This window comes from Vidua macroura, chromosome 10 (assembly GCF_024509145.1).
Source record: "Vidua macroura isolate BioBank_ID:100142 chromosome 10, ASM2450914v1, whole genome shotgun sequence".
NCBI lineage: Eukaryota > Metazoa > Chordata > Aves > Passeriformes > Viduidae > Vidua > Vidua macroura.
This window is the reverse complement of record NC_071580.1, coordinates 19,833,419-19,859,372: the sequence shown is the minus strand read 5'-3', so window position 1 is coordinate 19,859,372 and position 25,954 is coordinate 19,833,419. Positions and strand designations below refer to the sequence as shown.

The 25,954-nt window shown below is 41.0% G+C and overlaps 1 protein-coding gene across 2 annotated transcripts in view; it reads right to left on the bottom strand.

The window, feature by feature from the left end:
- STAG1 (stromal antigen 1) overlaps positions 1 to 25,954 on the bottom strand; it is a 165,066-nt gene that overhangs the window by 64,362 nt on the left and 74,750 nt on the right. For both annotated transcript variants that reach the window (XM_053986886.1, XM_053986887.1), the window contains 3 exons: positions 7,821 to 7,897; positions 4,644 to 4,848; positions 1,759 to 1,910 (listed from right to left, as the gene is read on the bottom strand). In XM_053986886.1, the coding sequence (XP_053842861.1) occupies positions 1,759 to 1,910; positions 4,644 to 4,848; positions 7,821 to 7,897 (434 nt within the window). The remainder of the gene's footprint in view (positions 1 to 1,758; positions 1,911 to 4,643; positions 4,849 to 7,820; positions 7,898 to 25,954) is intronic.

The following is a 25,954-nucleotide window of genomic DNA, read 5'->3' as shown; positions in this document are numbered from 1 at the left end:
AATCTCATTGATGAGACAGAGCTCCATGCATGGCTCTCCCACCAGGCCTGTAGATGATGGCCTGAGAATGAAACACTTAGGAAGTGCTCCATCTCCTCTGCTTCAGACTAACCTGCCACACTCAGTTAGTGAGCTGTCTCTCAATCAGCTCATGAAGACCAACACATGCACATGTATGTGCTCAGGAGGGGTTGTTAGGATGGCACTTCATCAAAGAATCAACTGAGGAAGTGCCAGCACAGAATGCCACTGTCAATTCAGTGTATTTAAACACTGGAAATATACAGTATTATGTCAGGAATTCTTCCACAGAGCATTAAGTAATCTAATCCTAACAGATCTCTTCTGCCCAGGTGCCCCTGGTGTGCTTAACCCCATGGACATACTCAATCTGGCTATAGCCAGGCAATGCTTTGCTCAGCTGTCATGAGCAGTGAGATGAGAGCCCCTGAAGACACAGAGCCAAAGGTAAGGACTAAGAAATGCTCCTTCTCCTGTCAAGGCTCCCCAGCCCTGTGCAGCCTGGGCATCCTTGCTACAGCTCCCCAGAGAGAGGATGTCCTGCTGCTCTGAAAGAGCGGCTGGGGAATGGGTCAGAGGAGTCCCCAGCCACAGAGCCACCAGCCCAAGGTAATCTGTGCAATTAGTGCCTTTGTTCTTTGCAAATTCAAAGCAACAATCAACAAATGTGTAATACAAACTCTGTTCCAGCTATTTTGCTTTTAAAAATGCTTAAGAACTCACATTCAATTTAATATTTAATTAAAAATGTTTCTCTCACTGTTTAGGCAGGAGAGATTGTTCTTGCATTGTATCTTAATGCATGCTTTTCAAGAAGTATGAAAACCAAATAAAGTTGTGCTACAGATCATAGGGGTAAAATAGAAACACATAATTGTAATTATCCCCAGACAAAGACTACAAAGTCAAGCAATTCTGAGTCAAAGTTACACCTAAAGGAATTCAAGGTGCACACAGACAAAGCACCCAGACATCTTTAATTGCCAGAGTAAAACAGTGGTGGAGAAAATTCAAAACTAATATATTAAAAATAATAAATTTAAATCTAAGCCATACAAACTTTGATTTTTCAATTTCTCTTATGAGTTTTACTTGGCATCTTTACACATTATGTTTGTTTGGATGTATGTGTATTAATTTTCTACTTGTCACTTTAAATTTAAGTACACCTCTAAAACTGAAATTTCCTGTGATATAATACTTTATTTAGGGATGATTACAGCAACCTTCTAATGGTTTTTCTCACCTAATGCCAGGCTGGTACTTACTAAAGGCGACTTTAATGTCTCCCTAGCTCCTTCTCCCTGAGAACAGGTGCTATAGCCTCAACTCCACAGTGTTTCCTGAAAGCAGCTAAAAAAGAAGTAGTAATGAGACACTGTGGAATAACTGCAGTGATCAAGGGGAAAACTGGGCAGTGCAGGGAGGGAATGTGTGATCCTCTTGTCAGAATCTTTCTGCATCACCAGAACAGTGACTGCTTACAGTTTGAGACTCTTCCTGCCTGGTCATTCATAGAAGCTTGAGAACAGAATTCTCCTTTGCGTGCAAAACAGCACCACAAACTCAACTGAATGTGGCAGTACAGGATTTAAGTAGTCTGCTTGAGATCACACAAACACCACTGCAGAACTAAGTTCTTTTTCACTGTGGTACTCAAGTCACAAACCACCCTGGGCTTTCTGTTGGAGGGAATGCATATGAACCAGGGAAAAAAAAAAAAATCTTTTCACTTGCCTCTTTTCTTTTCTGAAGCAGCAGCTCCAATCTTTCATTAGCTCTTTTGCCAATCATTTTGTTTCTCTCAGCTTCATACTGCCTCTGTGTATTGTCCTGATGAATGCTCAGGTTTAAGGCAACATTCACAAGAGCAGTCATAAGCTTCATAGCTGCAAAGGCACAAGACAGATTATGACTCTTTACCTGTAGTCAGAGCTCAGAAAATATTTCCTCAGCAAATACTCATAGCAAAAAGCCTCTCAACCCTGGCAAAGCCATCTGGATAGGCACTTCCACCCAGGCAATACCCCGGTGATTGGCCCATAGTCAGAAAGCAGAGTCTATATCCCACACTGAGCTGCAGGCAGTGCTCCTTGCTGTCTTCTCCAGATGAGCTCTGAGTGCACCAGGGAGCCAGCACCTGAGCCTGCAGCATCAGGGCACCATGAAGGCAGCTGCTGGGGAGCTACAGCCATTTCTGCATAGAAGAGTGCCAGCAGAGATGGCTCCACACTAAGGGTGACCTTAACCAATGGCTGCTGAGGATGGCTCAGTTCACAAGGGACCACAGCACAGCTTCTCTAAATGCAGGTCTGACATTGCTCTAAAGTCAGCTGTACAGCCAAATAAAAATGCAATTTTTATTTTTACACATGCTGGATATGATAGTGTTCGTGTCTGCTTTTCAGTACTAAAATTTATTTTTACAAAAAATATGAATAAGGGTCTTTCCCAAGTTTTGTGTGGTTACATAGTACAACACATTTTATGTTATTGAAAAAACAGCAAAATAATGCAACAAACTATCACATCCTCTCTGCATGCTCCTCTAAATGTGCAGCATTGCTTCAAGGTAGAAAAGCAACCACACAAATGGAGAGGTGAGGCTACCTTGGATTGATTTACACTGCTATAGCTCAAAACTGGTAACCTACAGGTACTTCTTCCTACAATGAATCATCTCTCATTTCAACTGACTAGCATAGACGAAAATGGAAAACAAGGACCTACAAACACTCCTTCAAGAAAAAATGCCAGTCTATAAGCAGATTTTCAAAAACTTGATCAAGACTGAGCTCTATGGCATCATGTTGACCTCTGCTCTTTTGGGCTGCAACACAATTAAATGTGCTAAAAACAACTTGAAGGAAATTTGTAGAATCAAAGCAAAGCCTCAAGCTTGTCACATCAAGCAAATAAATAAATAAATGGCATGTATTATCACTGGTAAATGTTGAGATCTTTGGCAGCTCCCATCCATGATGTTATGTTATGTTATGTTATGTTATGTTATGTTATGTTATGTTATGTTATGTTATATAAATGTGTCATTAATGCAAGAAGTCAACAGTGGCTGAAATAACTGCAGTCTGTTGTGATGAACCTCAGCTTTAGCATCAGCTTATTCTTGCTGCAAGCTTCTAGCCACAGAATCCATTCCAAACAGTGGTAACTCTTTAGTCTGCAGAGCACAGGTCTTGGGAAATAACTGTTTTAAGTGCTTCTGTTTCCTGTCTTTTAATCAAGCTCGTCATACTTTCCAAACATCTGCCCTATGCAAGGATGGACCAATCAATCCCAGGGACTGGAGTGCAAACCTCACTCCATAAACTCTTCCCTAAACCAATCAACCACAGTCTGAGCAAAGAGCAAATCAAAACCACCCAGAACTGCAGACAGCATCAGATGGAAGGGAACAGAGTTTAAATAACAGGCATGGATTTCCAGCAGATTATCTAGGCTCAAAGAGTATTCACCTTGGCATACTGAATTTGAAGAGGAAACTCCAAACCTGGAAGCTAAGCCTGCATAATTCATGGTTTTACCATCCCATTGCTAAGTATGGTGAAGATGTTAAGGGAATGTGTTTCCAAAGGAGTTCAGTCAATGTGAGTTGAAGGGTTTGGGTTTCACTTTTAAAATCAAAATCCACTCAAATCTAGAGTTGTTTTTGCAATATCACTGGAAATTTGCCTCTTTCTTTGATTCATAAGAAGAAATGAAATTTTAAATAAATTCAGATCGTATTTTTTTAACACTGGGTATTGGTACACTCGAAACTGAAAAAATGTGTATGAGGCTGACTGTGGAAAGACTAAATAGTAATAAATACTGGCCATAGAAACATTCAGATTATGACAAATGTCTGCTCTAAGAGTTTCAAATATCTGGTATGATCTATGAACCCTGCAATAAGACCGATTTCTTATCATCCGACATGACCAGCTGTAGACACCTACACCCAAGCCAGCCACTCTGGTAGTGCTTTGTAATTGGGAAGAATAGTTCCTTGTGGAGAGCAATTCATCCCTCTTAGAGAAGACATCTCATATAGGTGTGATGAAATACACAAGGAAAGCCCATTTCTACTTAATGACACACCCAGGGCTTTCCTTAGGTGAGGCAGCTGCACTTGAAGGTGGTGTGGCTGCAGGCAGAAGACAGGGAGCCCTACAACCACGGCCCAGTAATCCCAAACCTTATGCTTCTCCAGAAGCACAGATTATCTTTTCTGGTGAATGGAAACTCTTTTATAATACAACTGTCCTGACACTTCTTTAGAATAAATTTATACTCTAAAATATATAATTACTCCAACATTCTGTACAACAAGTGAACAATTAATAACAAAATACAAGACATAAGCACGTCACTCCCGATTCTCAGGATTCACTGGAGGCCCTGGGGATGACAGGAATCCCTAAGTGCCTCAGGAAGCTACTTTCCAAATAAAAAAGGAGTATTTTACGTATAGTTGTACCATATGTGGTACTTGGATTTGATGAAGCTTTCCACAGTTTTAATGTTGGTCAGGGTCCACCTCAATCCAAATTACAAGTGCTCCTGGCAGTGGATAAGCAGCAGCAAGATCTGTGACAGAGCCCTCCTGGGCACTCACTCACCAGCCAGCGTGCTGGTGTGCCGGAAGGCGCGGACCTGCGAGTCGGAGAGGCCGGTGAGCAGCGAGATCACCGTGTCCATCATGTACTCGTCGTAGATGATGCTGTACTGGCACTGCCGGATCAGCACCCCGATGAACTCGCAGAAGTTGGAGCGGAACTTCTTCCACTGGGGCCCAGGCATGGTCAGGGGATAATCACCACTGTCCTGCAGAACAACAGAAGAAAAAAAAATCAAGTATTAAAGGTCTTCCCATTTGATTTATTTTAATGTTGGTGTAGCCATTGTGGTCTATGGTTCTAAAATAAACATCATCTTGTTCCTTCAAGCCAAAGGAAAATAACAAATAAAACCAACACATAATTCTTCAATAAACAAGGAGGCTCATTGGCATGAAACCACTTTTGCAAAGACATAATTGTAATTGTTTTTTACTTGGAGTATTGGCTCCGTATAGTCCAAAATAAGTATCAAGACCAAATTCTCTTCTTTGTATCCTTGGTTAGGAAGTGGGAGTAAAGGATGAGACAGGAATATTTCAAAGTGTTTAAGGTCAAAACTTTAAAAAAGGCTTGTGTGATTGACAGTTTGTGTCATTCTCCATCCCCACTTCAACTTCAGGTTAATATTCTAATCAGCTGGCTGCCCCTCCCCAAAAACTTTGCTTTGCTCAAGCTTACAGCTGAGTACGGTTTACTCAAGCTTACAGTTTCCTTATCAGAAAGCAAGCACCACCCTCTTTTATCTTGTAAATGCAGCCTTTTTCTAGTGGTAAAACTTGCCTTCTGATAACAGTAATGGAAGTTTTACTACAGATTCATACACTTCATCTTCAAAAAATTATTACAAGATTGGACTGGGCATGTTCATTTAACGCCTCTCCAGGTCTGCTCTTACTACCTTCACTATATATACTGCATTATAGGGAGACTGTTCCCCCACAATCAGAAAATGCTTTTTCCCCTCAGTGAAAAAGCCTGAGTATAAATCTCCCTGACCACTTGATTTGCAAGCCAATTCCAGAGTATCCAAAACATCAAGGCAGTAATGCTCCACCGTGAATCTCTCAGCCAGCATAAGAAGTCAGTAGTACCAAAGTCACATCCATTTGTACACATTTATTCTGTGGTTTTGTGAGGAACAAACACTTTCCTCCTCAGGACTTATCACCCAGCCTGAAACATGCAAAGGCAGCAATGTCAGCACAGAGGAGCTGCAATCAAACAACCTTGAATCTGAACTTCATAAACAGCATCCCCCTACAGAAAACCCTTTAGCCATCACATTTAACCAAATCACACCCATTTCAACCACACCAAAATGACCTATGGATCTTTACATGTGAACTTTGATACATAACATATGCTTCCTCGAGGTGTGTGTATAAGCAATCTTTTGGAACAGATCCTCGTAATCTGAAGTGCTGTGTGTAACTACTCATCTCTGTGTGGTGTATTTTTAACCTACAAGTACGTATCAGACAACTCTTTTGAAAAGCCTATGAAGACTGTACCATGAACACCTCATCTGGCTGAAATGGGAAGAATAAATTTACAATAAAGTCACTTCATGGATCTTTTGTTCTTGAATACCAATAAAAATGGGATATATTAGTGATGCTGACACAATACTTGATGGCCCAGTGCCTAGAAAATTCAAAGTAAACCAAGTCTTTGTTCACCTGCCAGCTCTAGCACAAAAATTACAAGGGAATTCACCTACAAAACACCTGTACTCCTAAGCCAAGCAGCCAAACAGTGCAGCCAATGGATGTCCATAGAATTCCATGTCCCAAAGTGAACTTTGTGAACAAAGTTATTTCCATTGTTTAAATCCTGCACAAGCATTTCTCCACTCATGAGGAGGAAAATCAATACTTCAATCCCTGCTATAAATGCAAAATTCAGGCCTGCAGCCAGCTAATTCCTGCAGCACTCATGGAACAATGGGAAGTTTGGGATTTCTGGGGCACTGGGGGAGCTATTACAGGTGCCAACAGTTTATTCCAGATTTCAAAATATCCATTGGGTTGCAGCCTAGGACTAACAATTTTATGCTTTTGTACTTAACTCCACAAATTCTCTCACAAATCCATTCAAACGTTAAGGCAGAAGCTAGAAATGAAACTTTTTTTTAGAACTAGACATTCTGAAAAGTTTTAGGCAATGGAGAAAGAATAACTGCAACTCTTTGAGAGATGTTGCTTTCAAGTACATTCATAGGAAGAGGTTTTTTCCTCCTGTGAGAAAAAACTTTGACAGTTTTTAAAAACAATTTTTTGAAAAACACTCCCTTCATCAACTATGGGACAACCACACAACAAAAGAAGCACCCCTATGGCTGTAGTCAGGAATTAATGGAAACATTTTGTTGTTCAAGGCTGTGGCAAAGAAGGAAATTGTGTGTAAATACATCCTGAAAAAGAGCATTTCTTGTATTTATTATTTTCCTGCTTAACTTTCTGAATCACAGGCTTGGCATTCATTTAGAACAGGTCAGAGACACTGCTGTCCTAGAGAAATTCCTGCTCCAGCTTTAGTTTTCCTGACTAAACAAAATGAACACTCAGAATATTCAGCTTTTTATACACCAAAATCAAAGAAAACACAATTCAAAAATCTCAATGCTAAAAACCATTTACCATTAGGAACACTTTTATTTTGACAGAAGATACCCGGTCTGAATTGTAATTTACTTGTTTCAAACAAAATGCTCAGATCTTTTGAAAGAGTATTACTTTCTGTATCACTGTTCCAAAATGGTAATTTTCATGTCAAGTTCCTATTTGGTTTAAATTGCCATTTAAAATGCACAAAACATTAATTTGCACAGAGAAAACAGCAGAATACTGTAATCCTGTCTCATGAATCTGATGTGTCAAGAATCTGGAGCTCTTTGTTGTACAACGGCACTCCCAAGAGCTGAAGTTCAGCACCCAGAATGCCACCACCACTCTCAGTGGATGAGACGTCTCCAGTTGCCCTTCCTCCCTCCTCTGATGAACCTCCCTCTGCCCTGTTACTCTGCATCCAACAGCTGAAGTTGCTGCTTTGCTTGTCAGTGCAGTTTCCCACACTGAGACATTAATTATCCACTGGCCCATTGCATTTTTAATTTAAACCAGAAGTATGACAGTAATATATTTCATAATGCTTCAAACAACTATTTGTGTACTCTACCTCATCAAATTCTTCTGTCATTTTCCTTATGATTTCTGCGTTTTGCATGTTCCTGAACATTTCAATTCTTACTGTACCTGTAATGTAATGAAAGAACAAAAGAAATGAACACAACATGGTTTTCTACATCAAAATATCAATGTTCTTCTGCTGCTAAACAAACAGCTCAGTGATACATATAAGAATATGCAGACTGCAACAATAACAGGAATGCTTTGAAAAAAGCTGTCTCTTGAAGAAGTAGGCAAAGAGAACTCATCTGTCCTGTAATGTGCTTTCAAATGAGGAATTGGTACCATTTTCCATCCTTCCACTCTTCGCAGCCAAGCAAAAGTGATAAAGCAGTGATAACCATGGAGGGCTTGTGTTATGTCTGCAGCTGCCCAAGGCTTTCAATTTTGTCTGCAAAATCAAATGAGCACCATCTTTCAGTTTCACAGACACTCCATGCTGAGTGCCCTGGATGACATATATTCAGGTTCTCTATGCACCCACTGGAAGTTTTCACACTGTCCAGCGCAGGACCAGCATGGTTTATTGACTGAGGCACGTTTTCCAAACCCAGAGGCTCCAAAGGGCTCAGCCAAGACATGAGCCAGCTCACCATCAGAAGCAGCAACTGTATCGTTGTTATTCTTTCACAAAGATTTTCCACTCTTCCTTGTTACCTGAACACTGGAGTTGATAGGATTAATTTTTCATTGTAAATCAAAGTTACCAAAATTGAAAATAGAACAACACAATAGCTATAAATGAAAATTCTTGTGTCTTGATCAAAATTCAATCAGTATACAAATAAAGTATTCTGACATATTATTGCCTCCTCAACTAGACACTATCTAAATGTCTAACCATACAACCCAGGGCAACATAAAGATCTTTTTTTTGCTGCTGCTGCTGCATGATCTTCTCTTCATCACTTCATAATCTTTTGTTAATGGAGGAAATTCAGAAAAATTAAGCAAACTGCAGAACTACAAAATCCACCCCAACATCATTAACGTTACAAAGAGTAAGTCCCTCAGGTTTTGCAAAAAGTTCAACTGGATTAATAAGCTACTGCATGGCTTCAAAAATTGAGACCATAATAGAAGCAGCTTAACAGCTAACGGTATTAGTCACTCCACAAAGGATAAATAAAGATAATTTAAATATACTAAATATTATGCAAATGTTTTCATTCTGGTATTTTATTCCTTAAAAAAGAGCATTAGAAATATATGCATTTCAAAACATGCAAACACAGTTAGAGCACATCGAGTCTCTCTACGTTAGTATGGATACAGTTGTACAAGGCAAATTAAATACTGATTTCTTGAATTGCCTTTGCTTCTTCCTGAAATAATACTTGTTATCTATTTCGTACTGGGTAATACTGTCAACCTCAGTTCTGACAACAGCAATTTAAATTTGTGCGTGGTAATTTCCGTATCATTAACAAACAATTACTAATGCAGTATATCAACATAAAACCAGGAACCCAAGAGAATACCACCAGGTGACAGTTGAAAATATATTTTCTCAGCTTGGAAATCATCTGTACATGCAGATATATTTTAATCTTTCTCCCAGTCCTGAAAGTTTTTTTTTGGCTAAATGAAGCAGTTTCCCAGTATGTCTCAGAACAGTGTACAGGTACAATTGCAAACCCCCTCTGCTGCAGGAATGCCCCTTTTCCCCACAGCATGCTGGTGTCTGCTGCTCTTCCCACTGGCAGCATACCCCTCAGTCAAAGAGGAACTTACTGACCTTTGCTATTTTACTGGTTTATGGCCTTGATGCTAATGCTATTCTTATCTATTCATGGCTTCTTCTAATAACCTGCCATAGCCTCAGCTTCTCTGCAGTCATGGCCATGTTTACCTTGCATGATCAGAACCGAGAGAGCACCATCCCTCCCTGGGCACTCGGAGGGTGTTGCTGATCCTCACGCAGAGGTGCCATAGCTGAGGCTGGGGAGATCCTCCAACACCTTCCAACAAACAGTGGTGCAGTTCTTTAGGACCAGGAGGCAGGGATGTGCACACACCAGGAGACACACTCCTGACATCTCCCAGGGCTGCCAGGGTGGGCAAGAGCTCCACACGGCCAAGCGCTTGGAGTGGAGAACAGCACTTACCCACTGTCCTGTCCCATTCTTCCCCTCACTTTTCAGGACTCAGTTTACAGAAGTCATGGAAAGCACAAGGGGTGTTTCTGCTTATCTGGCAGTAGGCAATGGCCCTGGCCTGACTGCTTTTCCTTCCACCATCTCTCCCCCACCCAATCACAGCACAGTCCCATTTGTTTTTCTGGCAAACTCATTTAACACTGTAAGTATGCTACGAAGGCTTTGCGCAGATTTCATGGTGTTACCACAACATTTCAGCACTGCAGTGGTCAACATTATTCAAACCCGTAGTTTTTATGATTAGTGAAAAGCAAAATTTTCCCATTTTCAGGTGAATTCTTAAAATGTAACAGATTGTCTATAAAGTACAAGTGAGGAGTGGCATGCATCCCTGAAGTCTTTACCTTACTCAAGGCACTTCATGTCCTTTTCTAAGCTGAGTTTTACCTCTGCCATGAAGCTCTCACTCTGTATTTAGTGAAAAGAATTGAAATTGTCTTAATCCATTAAAAATTGAGAAGCCTATTTTACTTCAGGACTAAGTTCTCAGTTAAAACCTATTCACATATATTGTGTTTTAAAAAGTCTTCTCGCTGACACTTATTTCCTTAATGACCAAATTCCAGTTTAACTTTCAGATAAAACAGATATCAACATAATTTGTCAATAATCACAGCACCCAACACAACACAGCCTTTAAGAGTGAAAAGAAAAAACCCATACAGAGCACAAAATTTAATTTCAATGAGAGAAGTGAAAGACTAAAGAGGCCTATGCAAAACTGGATGAATACACCTTAAAAAACCCTAAATTGTGTACAAAACCAGATATAGTATTTCTGAGAGATATAACACACCGTGGACTCAGTGTATTTAGAGTGAGAAGAATAACCAGTTTTATTAGTAAGCCCTGTAAAAGCAAAGCAACAATGAAGATCTTCAAGAGATTTATAGGATGCAAAAGCCCTCAAGTCTGAGCAACCACCAGCCTTTGCCACCAGGAGTTAAACAGGGTTACCCTTGGGATGTGGGTGGTCCCATGACTGCCTTTCCTGCTGCAAACAGGAGGTACTGGTGCTGACCACTGCTGGCAATCAGGGAACACTATCACACCAAGTGTCACACTCCAGTGGCCTCCTGCACATGGCAGCTCTGGGATTTCTACAGGAAAAGAAAAGTCAGATGAGAGAAACATCAGCTCTAGGAGCCCACTGACAGTCACATACTCCTGAAATGTAAACTGCTGATGGCAATAAATTATATACTATGGAGGATACTACCTATACTATATGGTCAGTTTTCACCATGGGGACCTTTATTCACCAAAGCTGCACAGACAATTTCATCCCTTCTCTTTTAGACCACCTGTCCACACTGAGTAAGCTTCAAGAAAAGCAGTGAGAAAATTGCAGCTCAAGACTGACATGAATGGATATGAAATAAGCCCACAATCCCCTGCCAAAGGAGGATTAATTGTGGTACCTTAAAATCATGGTAACTGATTAGACTGACCTCTCAAACACACAAACTGGAAAAACAGGAGAAAAATTTATTCTGAGAAGAAGACACAAGGAGATTTGGCCAGGAAAGTACATAAAAACCAAAATGTGCTCTTTTGCATCGCTCAAAGTGAATAGTAGGGACCACAGCACCACAACCTAATTGAAATTGCCAAGAGAGGGCAAGTTTAATAAAATATGTGTGAGGATGGATGGTGATTATAGAACTGCGAGATAGGCAGTATTTATCTCTCTTGATATCATTCAATGTGTAACTCCTATACCTTTTGTCCCACATATAATTTAGATCATAAGAAATAATCCACTTCTATAATGTCCTTAAGTGCAGTTTTCAATCATCTGAGAAGTGGTACTGACAAATTCCATGTGATAGATGATAAAGACTGAAGTCAAACCATCAGGAGCACATGATTTCTCAATGCTCAGCCTGGGTCAGGATACTCTGCTGTAGCATTTCCACTGACTGTTTCCAGAAGAGAGATGCGTGAATCTACCCAAACTTACTCAGGCCAGTAGAAAAGTTCATTTTCTGTGGCTTGCTCATGATCATGTAAGAACACTGACGTAGCTCTTACCTCACTGGAATCAATACATGTTAATCATTAATTTAAATAGAAGCAGTAGTGGGGCAGGTGAAGCATATCCAAATAGATGCTGAGACTCCTAAATCCCACCAGAGCTCCTGACTTTCTATTGATTTCTGTCCCTAAAAACTGAAACTCTTTGCTGAGACCAGAAGTTGAGACTTGAGAAAGAAGTCAGTCCAAGTATTTGGTTGAATTTCCACACATGTAGGAATAGAAGACCCTTTCATTGATTTACTCCCCAGTTCTTCCTGCTGCATGGACTCTACACTGCCCAACTTCTGCTGCCAGTGAAGCAGTATTCAAAAGACAGAAGCTTCCTATAAGGCACACAGCCAATTCATCCTTAGAGCAGCTTTTGCCAGTGAACTCTTACTGAATGAATCAGCAAGAATCCCAGTGGAAAAATAAGTACAGTCTTGTGCAATTAAAACCTTATCAAACAGAATCATAGATAACTGTTAAAAATTATTCTAATGGTTCACCTAAGTCTATCCTCCTACAACAAAACCAAAAATATGTTTGAATGTATTCTGTAAAACCTCTTTGCAATGTGAAAGCCTTATACACAGTACAGCCACAAATGATGAGAATTTCCTGTAGAGAAGGTTATTTTCCATGTGGTCTTCATTTTCTGTATAAAAAACTTGTCACCACCACACTGTAAGAATTCACTGAACAATCTTTAACTGGCTCTAAGTCTACTCTTTGATGGCACCTCACTAGTTTGAGTCCCTTTCCCAACTACTGTACATCATGCAGCTCTATATACCAAGTATAAACAGTAGTGAAGCTTTTTTGTCTGCCTTCCTGTTTTGGTGGCTCATAGGAGATGTCTCCAGCAGAAACTCCTGGCTTCTCTCCCCTTCTGTCACCTAGACATTTTCAGGAAAGCTATTCTGGATTTCAGAACAAATGTAAACATTACACAGGACAAGGATTTAGTGGCAAACTCCTTTTCCTGAATTTTCAGATCTTGATTTTGCTAAAAATCCTTCCAGGCAATTTTTTGGAATTGAATGAAAATTGAATGAAGGAAAGTCATTACAGAGAACTACATTAGCATTGCCACTTTTACTGCAAGGTGCTGTTAAAGCTGGGAAAATCTGAAAGGAAATCTGTGGAAATGACTGTGGAATGAGGAAACTTTGGTTGTTAAGAGTCTTTTCACTGTCCTTATGGCCCTTTAGTGCTCTCTGCTCCCTGTCTGCCACCTACAGACCCCACTCTGTGCCCACCATGGCATGTACATCCAACAGCCACTGTCACTGGGAGAGAACAGGACAGTCCAAGGGACCACAACTAAAGTATGTTCAATTTTACCTCTTTCATTACACCAGGCCCAGAAATCCATTACTATTCTGGTTTATATAACTTAGATATAACAGAGGAAACACTTTGTTCCTACTGTAATTTAGAAATTATCTTAATTGTTTCTGCTGTCCTTTCACATCGATTTAGCCTAGAAGATGACATCTTCTCCAGTATGGAAATCTCAATATAATATCAGAGTTTTCAAAAAAATTTAGCTTTAGAGACCAGGCCTAGCCAGTGTGGGTTTATGAAAGACAGGCCAGGCCCTGCTTGATCAACCTGACCTCCTTCTATGACCTGCTAAGGGGATGAGGGAAGGACTGTGGAGGCCCTACCTGGACATCAGAAAAGCCTCTGATCATTTCCCACAGCCTTCTCCAGAGAAACTGGCTGTTCATGGCTTGGATGGGCAGAGTTTTCATGGGGTTAAAAACCGGCTGGATGGTGGGCCCAGGGAGCAGGGGGAATGGAGCCCAGGTGGTGGCTGGTAACAAGGGCTGTCCCCAGGGCCCAGTGCTGGGGTCACTCCTGTTTAGTGCCTTTAGCCACGATCTGGATGAGGGGATCGAGGGCACACTCAGTAAGAAGGTGCAAGGAACACCTTTGGACTCGCTGCCTCGAGGGAGGTGGTAGCGAGCTGGGGTCAGACACTTCTCTCAAGTAACAAGCACCAGGGCAAGAGGAAATAACCTTAAGCTGTGCCAGAGGAGGGTTAGGTTGGATATTAGGGACAATTTCTTCACCAGAAGAGTTGTCCAGGCCTGGCACAGGCTGACGAGGGCAGTGCTGAAGTCCCCATCATTGCAGGGACTTAAAAGCCATGTGGATGTGGCACTTGGGGACATGGGAGAGTGATGGCCTTGGCAGTGCTGGGGAAGGGCTGAACTCAGTAGTGTCAGAGGGCTTTTCCAATCTAAACAATTCCATCAGTCTGTGCTTAAAACAATCAGTAATGTTAACACTGTCAATATCTATAAGGAGCATAATTAAAGGTTATCAGTAAATCTGGGAGGATTTATTAATTGTTTTTTACTACCATACAGGTCACTGTGCAATACAGTGGAATTTAATATCAAATCCTTGCTATTTTTGATACTCAAATTCAATGACAATTATTCCACTTTAAGAGCAATTCTGTATTACACTTAGAAGTTCAAAGCTCTGAATGAGATGAAAGAGTTGATAACTTTATATACATAGCTAGCATTTCATATGATTTGAACTGCTAATCTCTTAAAATCCAAAATGTTATTTGATCCAGAAGATAACAGTGATGGCACTGATTTCCTCATTACAAGTATGGGAAGAAATACATTGAAGATAATCAGAGATTTTTACAAAGAGAACGATGTATGTCACTGACAATCCAATTGTTTCCCCTTGCAGAAAAGAAAAAAGTACATATTCATATAGTGTAAAGAGACAGAAACTTCATCCCTACTTTAAAGAAAATAGATCTTATGAAATTCTGAAACTGCAATTATGTGCGAGAATTTGTTACTTGCTTAAACTATGTTGAATGTCAGAAGAATAAAAAAGGAAAAAAATAATGAATTCAGGAGTGATCCAAAGAACTACACACCATTAAATGTGACTGCTGTGTCAGACTGGGAGGTGTTGTACTACAGATCTGCTGTGTCTGTTCAAGGGTTGATGTTATTTGTCAAGTAGTGCTTCACACCCCCCCTGGAGCTCCATAAGGCATCAATAACCACCTAAAAATCATACATTTATGCAACACAGAGACATTTTCAAAATCCTACAATGACCTCCCTCATTTTCTTAAAGGAGCTGATGTGCAATAATTATATGCAAGAAAAATTTTCAGATTAAAACCAGGAAAACAGATATAGCAAAAATGGTCAGTTTTCAGAACAAAATGAACCTACCAATAGATCTTTCCATGTAAAGATGTTGAAAAAATATGTTCCACAGCAGATATAAATGCTTTGAAAGAAAGGATAATAATGGAGCAGATAGTTTGCTGGTAACATAATTATTTAGAACAGCTAGACTGACAGCTGCCAGCCAAGACTGCCAAAGGATGCCATAGGCAGAAACTGGTAAAATGCTCTTCAGCAAGAAAGCATGCTCAGTCCCCAGACTACTAGTTTAAAAAGAAGTAGGCCTACATAATTTAGTGCATCAGAAACAGTACACTTAATGTGCTTAAGTCTTAAAATTTTGATAAAGAAAACTCCCGTAAAGCTCTGGGTTTAAGGCTGATAAGGCTAGTTTGAAATGGCTCTATAGCATTTGCCAAGTGTAAGCTGCTTTGCATCCTCACAGAGATGATTTACATGAAGCTACATAATTACTAACCAAAGACACTAAACTTGCAATGTAGTATTTTCACTGAATTATTTCATAAGAGATCTTTTCATGCTTTGATGACTTAAAGTAGCAATTCTCATATGGCACCAACCTCTTTATAAGGTAACTTTGAACAGCAGTCAGTGACCTGAACGTGAGTGAAAAGCTGAGGAGCCTGTGCTGCCCCAAAGGCAGCAGTTTGCTCCTGGCAATGTCTTACAGCTTTTGCTCATGGAAGCCTCAGCTCTCAAGTGGCCCCGCAGCCATGTCCTGCCCTGCACTGCCCCAGGTGACCCTGGCTGAATGAGGAGTCTGTGGCCACAGAGGACACTCACACTTGAGGAGAGAGGTAAAAGCACACATCCAAGAAATGCTCTGCTGAAACTTCCCACCTGCTCTCCCAGGGCTGGTTCCAAGGTTCATTTCTGTGAGCACTGCTCATGCTGTGCTTCCTGCACATGTGCTGTAAAGCAGATGTTTGTTAAGAATCTTCCTGGTGGATGTGATGAAACAAATTAACCTCGGGATTCCTGTACTCAGCAATCAGCACCGGGTGTTAGGCAGAATGCAAACACAAGTCAGCATCACACAAATCTCAGATTTGGCAGTAGTTCAGAGTTCTCCTGAGCTCTAGAGTGTTAAGGCACACTGTGACTACTGCATTTAACAGCTGATAGTGGATCCATCATCTCTTAACTCATTTGTAATTTCCATCTCCACAGAACTCTGCATCAATGCAACCTGCAGTTCAGCCCCACACTCCTTCAGAAGATACCTCATTCTATTTCTAAAACTGCTGCTTGATCATTTTATTTGATAAAGCAGGATCTTTTTGCAATGCATGAAAAACTATTCTATTTGCTATTCTGTTCCACATTCCTGGGTTTTCTCTCTAAATCTGTATATCCTTTAGGAAGTGGAATGGTCATAGCTACATTCAATGTTCAAGGTGCAGATGCAATGTAAGTTTGAGAGAGATTTTTCATGTCTAATATATGTACACATAAATTTGCCCTTTATTTCTAATTCTTAACTTTGCCTCTCAGAGCACTGCCAAGCACAGAGGTTGTATTTTCAGATTATTCCCAATGACAGCAGGCTCCAAGAACAGAATGTGAGTAACTACAACTTATCAGTGCATGTGTGGAAGCAGCCTTTGGCTGTCTGCTGTCAGAATTGACTCAAATCCAGCAATATAAACATAGGTAGTGTGGACGCTGAGCTCTAAGTTAAGTGTAAGATACAACAATGTAAATATTTGCACTAAGTGCATTTAGGTCTTTCTCCTCTTTCTGAGTGACTTTATTACAGGCTGTTTTCACATCTGCTCTCCCCCCTCACCTACCCTGTGAACAGGCCCCCACCAAAGCTTCCCTCTGAAACGAGGAGCCCAGTGTGAGCACAAGTTCTTCCCTCCTCACAGAGGAACCTGTGTGCACAAACACCTGATCTGAGGGGGCAGTGGCGCCAGACACTTCTCAGTGGGGTCAGGTGACATGACAAGAGCCTGAAAACCCAAACATGAGCACATTCCTGCTGAGTAAGCATTTCTATAGCCACCAATGGAGAGAAAACAGTATTGTCATTGCTAACAAGCATCCTCCCTGTGCCCCGTCCCTGGGGCACAGCTCCAGTCCTAGGCTCTTGGGGGAGTTTTCCACTGGCTATAAGTACTTGCTGAGTGAGCTGAGGCTTGGCACCAGGTGTCTCTTGTTATAACACAAGCTCAGGTGTGGGATAATGTAATAACAATGGCCTTGAAAACATTCAACCTGTCTGATAAACTCATTTCAAGGGAGAGCAATTGCTTTCTACCACTTCTGTACTTTCTACAATAAACCCCAGAGCAACTTTTAAAACACTGAGTACTTCTCGAAGGAAGAATAATGGATTTCTGTTCCACCATACTGGAATAGGCTTCATATACTATAGATTCTTTATTATGCATTCTTCTGGATAGCTAAAAGGTTTAATCACCAATTTTAAAAGCAGTAAGTATCTAATTACTATTTTAACACAGTATTATTTATCCCTATTCTATTTCCTATTATTTTTACCAAATGCTGTCCACAGAAGGACCAACAGCTTCTTACCTTCTTTAGAAGTCTAGAATTGTAGAATAATTTCAGGTAGCTGTCACTAGTCCAAACCCCTCCCAAAGCAGAGACCAGGTGAGTCTTTTTCTAGGACAGTGAACCCACAAAGGGAGCGCTTCTGCCTCTGGTGCCTGACCACCTCACGGCAGAAATGTTTTCCATTCTGTCAAACTAGAATTCCCCACATTTCAACTTGTTACCTGGCACAGAACCATGTGAAGAGTCTGCAGTCCCCTTCTCTCTAGTCCTTCAATAATTGAAGAAAGCAGCAAGATCTTCCTTCAGCCTTTTTAAAGCGGAGCAATGCTGCTGCCAAGTTTCTCCTTGCTCAGTAGAGTGAGGACTCCTCAGAAGGCCTCCTGGAAATCCAGGCTGACTCTCTTAACCACATCACACTTATCCACATTTCATGCTTCCAAGAACTTCAAGCTCACTTTCACAGAAACCAAAGACATTTACTTCAGTGTCCACCCTTCCTTCCACTTTCTATGGATATGCTTTTCCCATCTGCAGGTTCCCAGAACTCAGCAGTTACCCACACACATGCTGTCAGCATTGCAACACACCTTCACATGTTTTTGCTAAAAGGTATTTTCTTTATTAGAGGACCAAACCTCTTCTTACTCAGCATCAACATCTCTCCAGCTCATAAAACAAAATGCCATAAAACATGGTACCTCCACTTTCCATAAAGTCAGGAGGCAAAAGACAATGACAGGAGGATAGGCATGGTCTATCCTCTTTCCCTCAGTCTTTCTGCTTTCCCTGATGGAGATTTGATCCTTTCCTCTACCATCTGTTACTCTTATTTCTACCTGTATTTCTCAGTGTTTCTCAGAAGTAGTAAAGTAGGGAAGATTAAAGTCAAGTCCTAAAAAATACAAAAAGAGAAGTAATTTAGAGATTTTCCATTGATGTGACAGGCTCTAGAGACCACAAAACATGGTATGTAATAGGAAAACTAAGAAGGGGAAAAAAGAGAGAAACAAGAGGTCAGACTTTTTGTACCACACCTGGGAGTTGCCAAAGATCTGACAGAGCTCAGCAAGCCAAACGCAAGTCCCTTGCAGCTGCTGATGGACCATCATACTCTGCTCCTTGCTCAGCTGCCTCCTGTCCCTTGAGAGAACTGCCCTTTCTTCATTTTCCTCGAGGAAGCTGCTCTTACTTACATGAGAGCTTCCCAGACACAGCTCTGAAGAAACACTCTCAGTTCAGGGCCTCTGCATTTTCCTGTAACTATTTGCTGCTCCTGCACGTGAAAGGGAAGGATCAGGACTACAGGGGTGTCTGCATTTGGTATCTATACAGTGCCAAACCTTATTAGCAAGGGCACACCAAAGGGACTGCTAAACTCCAGGTTTCCCAGAGCCAATCCTTACTCCATTCCTAGGCTGCATTCCTGCTTTTTCCTTATTGCAAATATCTATCTATCAGAAAAAATCAAGGACTTCAAGTTTCCATCCCATGAACTTTAAGAAGTCTGGGTACTCTGAGCTTAGTTTTTAAGCAATTTGAGGAGGAGTAGGAAACTAGTAACAGCAATGGTTTAAACAGGTCCCATATTATCTGGAAAACCTCCCCTCTAGGAGTGGCACAGATTTTCTATCTGCTGCCTCAAAAGCTTTTGATATGAATGACTCTGTTCCTGGTTCGGCCATTTCCAGAGCAGAGAAAGGATCTTTACTTAAAAGGGATTTACAAAGATAACCAGAAGAAACCCTGTTGATAAAATGCCCTTAAGGAAAACTTTAACTTCTAAATTTTTGGTTGGAACTTGGCTACTATAGAAAAATAAGAGGAAGCATCATATCAAAAGTGAAGTTAAAACAACACAATGAATACTTGCTCAACATGTTTTGGCATGGGTAAGAGAATGAGAGAGCATATATTAGAGCCAAAATCCATAAAAGTCCCGATATGCTTCTAAAAATACAATGCAAGAGGGAACTGTCACCTCAGAATTGAGAAAAGATAAACTGCTGGAACACACACAGATCACAGCAAGTGTTGACAGGACAAATATAAACGGGAATGTGGAAATAGGACCGAAAACTAGGAAAGCTCAACACACAATGTGTTTCTCAACAGTCTGTGTCTAAGATTCACTAAGGAGTATTTGAGAGTAAAATATAAAAAAGGTTCACTTGTATAAACTTATTAATACTAGAAACCCAAAACTTTGCAAAAGTAATAAAGCAGGAGGCCCTGAAAAGAGTGCTGAAAGACAAATAATAATAAACGGCATATGGAATACAAGAGGGAATGAAAAGTCTGAGTATATTAATTAACATAAAGATAGTGGACTCAAGGGGGAAAATTAATCAAGTGCTGCTAAGTAAAAAGGAAAGAAGAAAAACACAGAGGAGCACTGCAAGTAAAGCATATTTAATCAGAAAAAAATTCTTAAATTCTTAGTTATAACTCCTCTTACATTGCTTTGGATCCTCTATCTTACAAATTTAACTACCAGAAAGAGTTGAAATGGTATATTTTGTGCAAATTAAAAATGGCTGTGTAAACACACCATATAATTCCTGGTAGATACACAAATGCAAGACACAGAATAAAGCAGCCAGCTGACTCACAGAATGGTTTGGGTTGAAGGGATCTTAAAGCTCATCTTGTTCCAAGCCCCTGCCACGGACAGAAACAACTTCCGCCAGACCAGGTTAACCAACCCTGTAACTCCTCTGGCTGTGTCTTACAGCTTAGTGTAAAAAATCTTTAAAGTGGAAAAATACAGAGTGATACTGTAAAACAAAATATTTTAACAGAACCTTCATCAAGTGTTTTATTTTGTAAAGGGCATTTCGTTTTCTCAGTATTTTGTAACAAACAGTATTTCCCCCCCACACCTTTCAGCAAATTTTCCTTTTAGGACATTTCAGTCTCCCTCTCCCCCACTTTAAGATGTCTGGAAGCCTTAATATCAGGATGCCTTCCTGTAACATATTCACATTTTTAAGTTTAACCAGAAGGCTGAGTACTCTATAGAGTATCCTTTTTTTTGGGCATAACTACATTCTCCTTCCTGTCAACATAGACTTTTAGCCATTAATTGCTTTCTTGTCCTTCCCCCATGAAATTGTCCTTGAAGCTCACAACATAAACACCAAGGGGTGCTACACCTGAATCACCTGCTTGATGAGATTATTAAAAAATGGAGTTAGACTGTAATTTCTGGCCCTGTTCAGTGGTATATCCTGGCTCCGTCATTCTGCAGTACCTTAAAGCAGTGTGTTCATCAGGTAAAAGGAGAAAATTGCTTTTTTGGCTGTTGAAGCAAAGCAAAACCACTAGGATATATGCCTGCCTCCCTCTCTTTTCTCCTGCTTCCTAAGCTCCTCTGTGGAGATGTGTCCTAAAAAGTACACATTCCTTTCTTGCAGTTTTCAGAATCCATAATTTCTTCCTTTCCCCTTATACTTTGCTGCATTGAAAGGCACAAGTTTACCTTTCCATCCTTCATTCCACTGCTACAAGTGTTTCAGTTTCACTTTCTCCTTGCATCTTCCCTACAAATGAGACTTCATACAAGTAATTAATTTTATAGGTCTCTAGGGAGGTTTTATGCACCTTTCAGTGCATAAGGGAGCTCTAAGAGAGCTGGAGAGGGACTTTGGACAAAGGCCTGGAGTGACAGGACAATGAGGAATGGCTTCCCACTGTCAGAAGGCAGGGTTAGGTGAGATATTGGGAAGGAATTCCTCCCTGTGAGGGTGGTGAGGCTCTGGCAGAGGTTGCCCAGAGAAGCTGGGGCTGCCCTTGGATCCCTGGAAGTGTCCAAGGCCAGGTTGGACAGGGCTTGGAGCAACCTGGGATAGTGGAAGGTGTCCCTGCCCACAACAGGAGGTGGAACAATAGGAGCTTTAAGATCCCTTCCAACCCAAACCATCCTGAGATTCTGTGATATTTAATACTTGGTTGCTGTTATTACAGATTGACAAAAGTAAGAAAGAAATGCAGGGAGGATTGCCCATTTTCACAATCCCTGCCACCTTGAACTGTTTGCATGAGATCAAAGTCTCCAACTCCCTAAGGGTTAAATGCATTTTTCATCACAGTATGATGCCTCTCCCTGTTTCCAGTCAGAAGGAACTGCAAGCTTCGCTCAGCACAGGCAGAAGGGAGCACTTCCCAGGCTGAGGACTGCTCCCCTTCCCCAAAAGCAGCCTGTTCTTCCCAAGGAAGTAGCCAGCTCAGAGCTCTATAAAGTGATTTTTACACACAGCACATAATTGAAGAATAATCCTGCTGTTACAGGCTACCATGGAAACCAGAGGGGAAAAAAGGGCTGAATATTAAAATTTGAGAGTGAGAATATCCATCACTGCTATTACACAAAATGGTTTGCAAATGCTTCTATTAATGGGTCTTGGCTGGAACCTTTCCTGTTTGCCACTTTCTCCTGTAAGTGCTACAAGCAGAGCTGAACGCAGGACAGAGAAAATATTCAAAAATCTTTACAGCTCAAGTGTATTCACACACCACAAAAAGGAGAAAAAATAGAAGTATCTGTTTGACAGAAGAGTAAGCAATTCCAAACACAAACATCAACAATTAAACTCTAATCCATTAGTTCAGTTAGATGTTTACAACAAATATATTCAAGAGTGAAATATCAGAAAAAGTTGTTTCTTTAGTCTTAGTAAAAATTCTTATTCTTTTAGAATAAGCATATGACACCAGTAAGGCAAATTTCTGCATCAATAATAAACCTTCACTATTTGGTTTCAGCCCCACAAGCCTGGTGCCTTCAGGGGGAAAAGGGGAAAAAAAAAGTGCAAGAGAAAAAAAAATACATTAACAATTTTTGAGAACAAAGAGTAACTCAGCCTGGCTTTCTGCACCATTATCACTAAGATTAAATCCTTTGTAAATCAGATAAAAAATTCATGGCAGTTGAATCTCCTTCCTTTGTTTATCAGGACTTAAGATTCAATCTGGTACTGAAATATCATAAGTGGTACCAGGAGTTGACTGACATATATTTTCTTCTCTATATTAATGGAAAGGTTTACATCTTCTGGAAGCAAATTCCCTGGTGATTGATTGAAAAGACAATTCAACCTGTTGCAACCATTGGAAAATTAAGAGATCAAAGTGCTGCCAACTCTAACTCAACCTTCTCACTCTTTGGAGCAAAAAGCTACTCTGTCACTGACCACTTATCCAATTCACCAAATTATAAAACAAGAAATGAAAACGAATTGATTCCTTTCCTCTGAACCTGAAAAGAATGTGATCTGCTGATATTCTATTGATGGTGCCATGACAGGATGAAATGATAATGTCCAGACAGGCGTAACAGTTGAATGTATTTCCTTTTCTCTTTAAATGTAAATACATCAGTGTGTGTGACTCTAATTGGAACAGGTGGATGAAAAACTGGCTGTGACCCAGCCGTTTGTGCTCACAGAGCCCCATCCTGGGCTCATCCCACATCATGGGCAGCAGGGCAGGGGAGGGGATTCTCCCCCTCTGCTCAGGTGAGACCACCACTGCAGAGCTGCCTCCAGCCCTGGGGCTCCCAACACAGGACAGGCACGGAGCTGCTGGAGCAAGTCCAGAGGAGGCCACGGAGATGCTCCAAGGGCTGGAGCCCCTCTACTCTGGAGCCAGGCTGGGAGAGCTAGGCGTGTTCACCTGGAGAAGGGAAGGATCCAGGGAGACCTCAGAGCCCCTGCCAGTGCCTAAAGGGACTCCAGGAGAGCTGGAGAGAGACTTTGGACAAGGGATGGAGGGAACGGATACAGGGAATGGCTTCCTACTGCCCGAGGGCAGGGTCAGATGGGATATTGGGAAGGAATTCTTCCCTGTGAGGGTGCTGAGGCCCTGGCAGAGGTTGCCCAGAGAAGCTGTGGCTACCCCTGGATCCCTGGAAGTGTCCAAGGCCAGGTTAGATGGGGCTTGGAGTAACCTGGGATAGTGGAAGGTGTCCCTGACCATGGCAGGGGTGGCATAAGATGAGCCTTGAAGTCCCTTCCCATCCAACCCATTTTACAATTCCATGAACTGCAAAAATCACTTAAGATTTTTGTTTTGTTAGGCCACAAGCTTTAGAATAACCCCTCACTGCAGATGAGAAGTAAACTGTTTTCAAAGGCTCTAAAGACAGAATTTTAATGATACCCACTATATGTCTTAATGATAGGGAATAAGTGAGAGTCTACAGCTGGTTCTAAACAGTAAGTAAAACTAAGACATAAAATTGTTACAAGACATAGACTTGAGAGCAGAAAGGTCACTGAGCAACTTGACTGTGGCCATTCAGCAACAGTTTCAGACTCCAAAAGTGACACAGGTCCCAAGATCAGAGGCCAATTTACAGTCGCAGTCACAACAGCATGGAATTCCATGCCTTTTTAGGTTGTCCGACAAATCTGAAAGGACTACTTTGAGGAATCCAGTTGACATCCCTTCAAACATGTCATGTGAGCAGTATCCTTGGAACCAAAGGAGCTCCTTAAAAATACACTGTGGTACACACAGCCACTGCCTACAGCAGGACTTCCATACATAGGCTCTAGTTGGTGAGATTCTCTATTTCTTTTGGTTCCAAACTTCGGAAAGAAAACCTGTTGTTAAGCCCAGTGGAGAACTGTGGAAAGAGACTCACCAGATATCAAATTTTGTATTTTTCAGTCTTCTCCACCATAAGGAAAAAAAGTAGTAGCTTACAAGGTAGGCTGTGAGATCACAGGAATAACAGAAATACTTTATTAACCTTAAAAAATGTTGTCTTCTTGAAATACATCTGCCTCTTCATCAATGAAAAAAAAGTCACTTTGAATGGCTAATTGAAGTGACTTGAAGAACATAAGCTGAAAATCAAGGTGGGGGCAAAGAAGGTTTGAAACAACAGTACAGAAAACTGCCATTATTTGTGTCACCACAGATTGAAATTCCACTACATCTACTTCCATGTGACTAAATATACATACAGCTTGTTTTCACTCTCATAAGCTGCTGAAAGTATTTCTAGGCCCTTTTTCTTAAGTCACAAGAACTATTAGGTTATCCAGAACATTTATTTCAATAATGATGAAATAAACAAAATAAAGAGTAGAGATTGTAGTAAATCTGACAAACTACATAAATGGTTTTCCAAAAACTGATGTAATGACTTTGTAGAAGCCAATTCCCACAAGGGATGGTGCCTGTTAAAGGCCAGGGACTGCTCCTGAGGCAAAGGGCTCTCATCAGCCTGAGGTGCTTTGAGCTTCATCCCCTCACACCCAGGGCCAATGCTACAGGTCGAGGGCCAACACCAGTAGTTCAAAGTTTAAATTTAGGCTGCTTGCATTACCAGAAAGAAATGCAAAACTCTACACCAGTGCAGAGTTGGTGACAGTCACCCAAGAACTGGGCTCAGCTCTGCTGGGCTTAAACAAGGGGACAGAGGCTGCTGGCCAGGGAACTCCTGGCTGCTCCTGCAGGGTCTGGGAGCACTTTTGTACAACACCCATTCCTACCCTTCCAGGCATTCAAAAACATCCCACCACACTTCCTGCTCCATGCAAATAGGGAAAAGACAAGGAAAGGCTATTTACACGATTCTGCCCTGTAATAACTTTGACACCAGCAGTGCTAGAAAATGCTGTAGCTTCCAGTTAAAATGACATGAACAATTGTAAGGTTCAACTGGTCACAGTTCAGGTTAAAGACAACAGAGGCAATCTGATCAGACTGATATAAATAAGGAAAGAAGTAGGCAGTGGTGGAATGTGAGCAGAACTGGATCTGCTGCAGAGTCCACTTCTTCCAGTTTAGGATGTCTCTTCTTTGAAACCCAAGCTTTTTTTCCCTATACCCAGCTACTCCTGAATACCTGCAGATTAACAGAATACTGGGCTTGGTTTAACCACTTTCTTTGTGCCAGAGAATACCACTTTTTCATTAGGATACAGACCCTTTCTTATCAGCCTCATCTTCTCTGCAGAAATAATTACTGCAGTGTATCAGCCCTGCACTTAATCAAATAAGTCTGTGGCTTCACTAATGCAGAGAGAGAACTGTAATTACAGTGTTTGCTGAGAGAAGTATCTTTTTTACAATTTAATTCCTACCTTTGGTCTGCAAGAGGTCTGACTAAACCTTCAGCAGAATTTGCATGTTTGGAAAGGCCAGAGACATGAGTACTTTCCCAATTTGTGATCCAGTCAGAGAGGATCTAAGATCTAGTAGTATTTGGT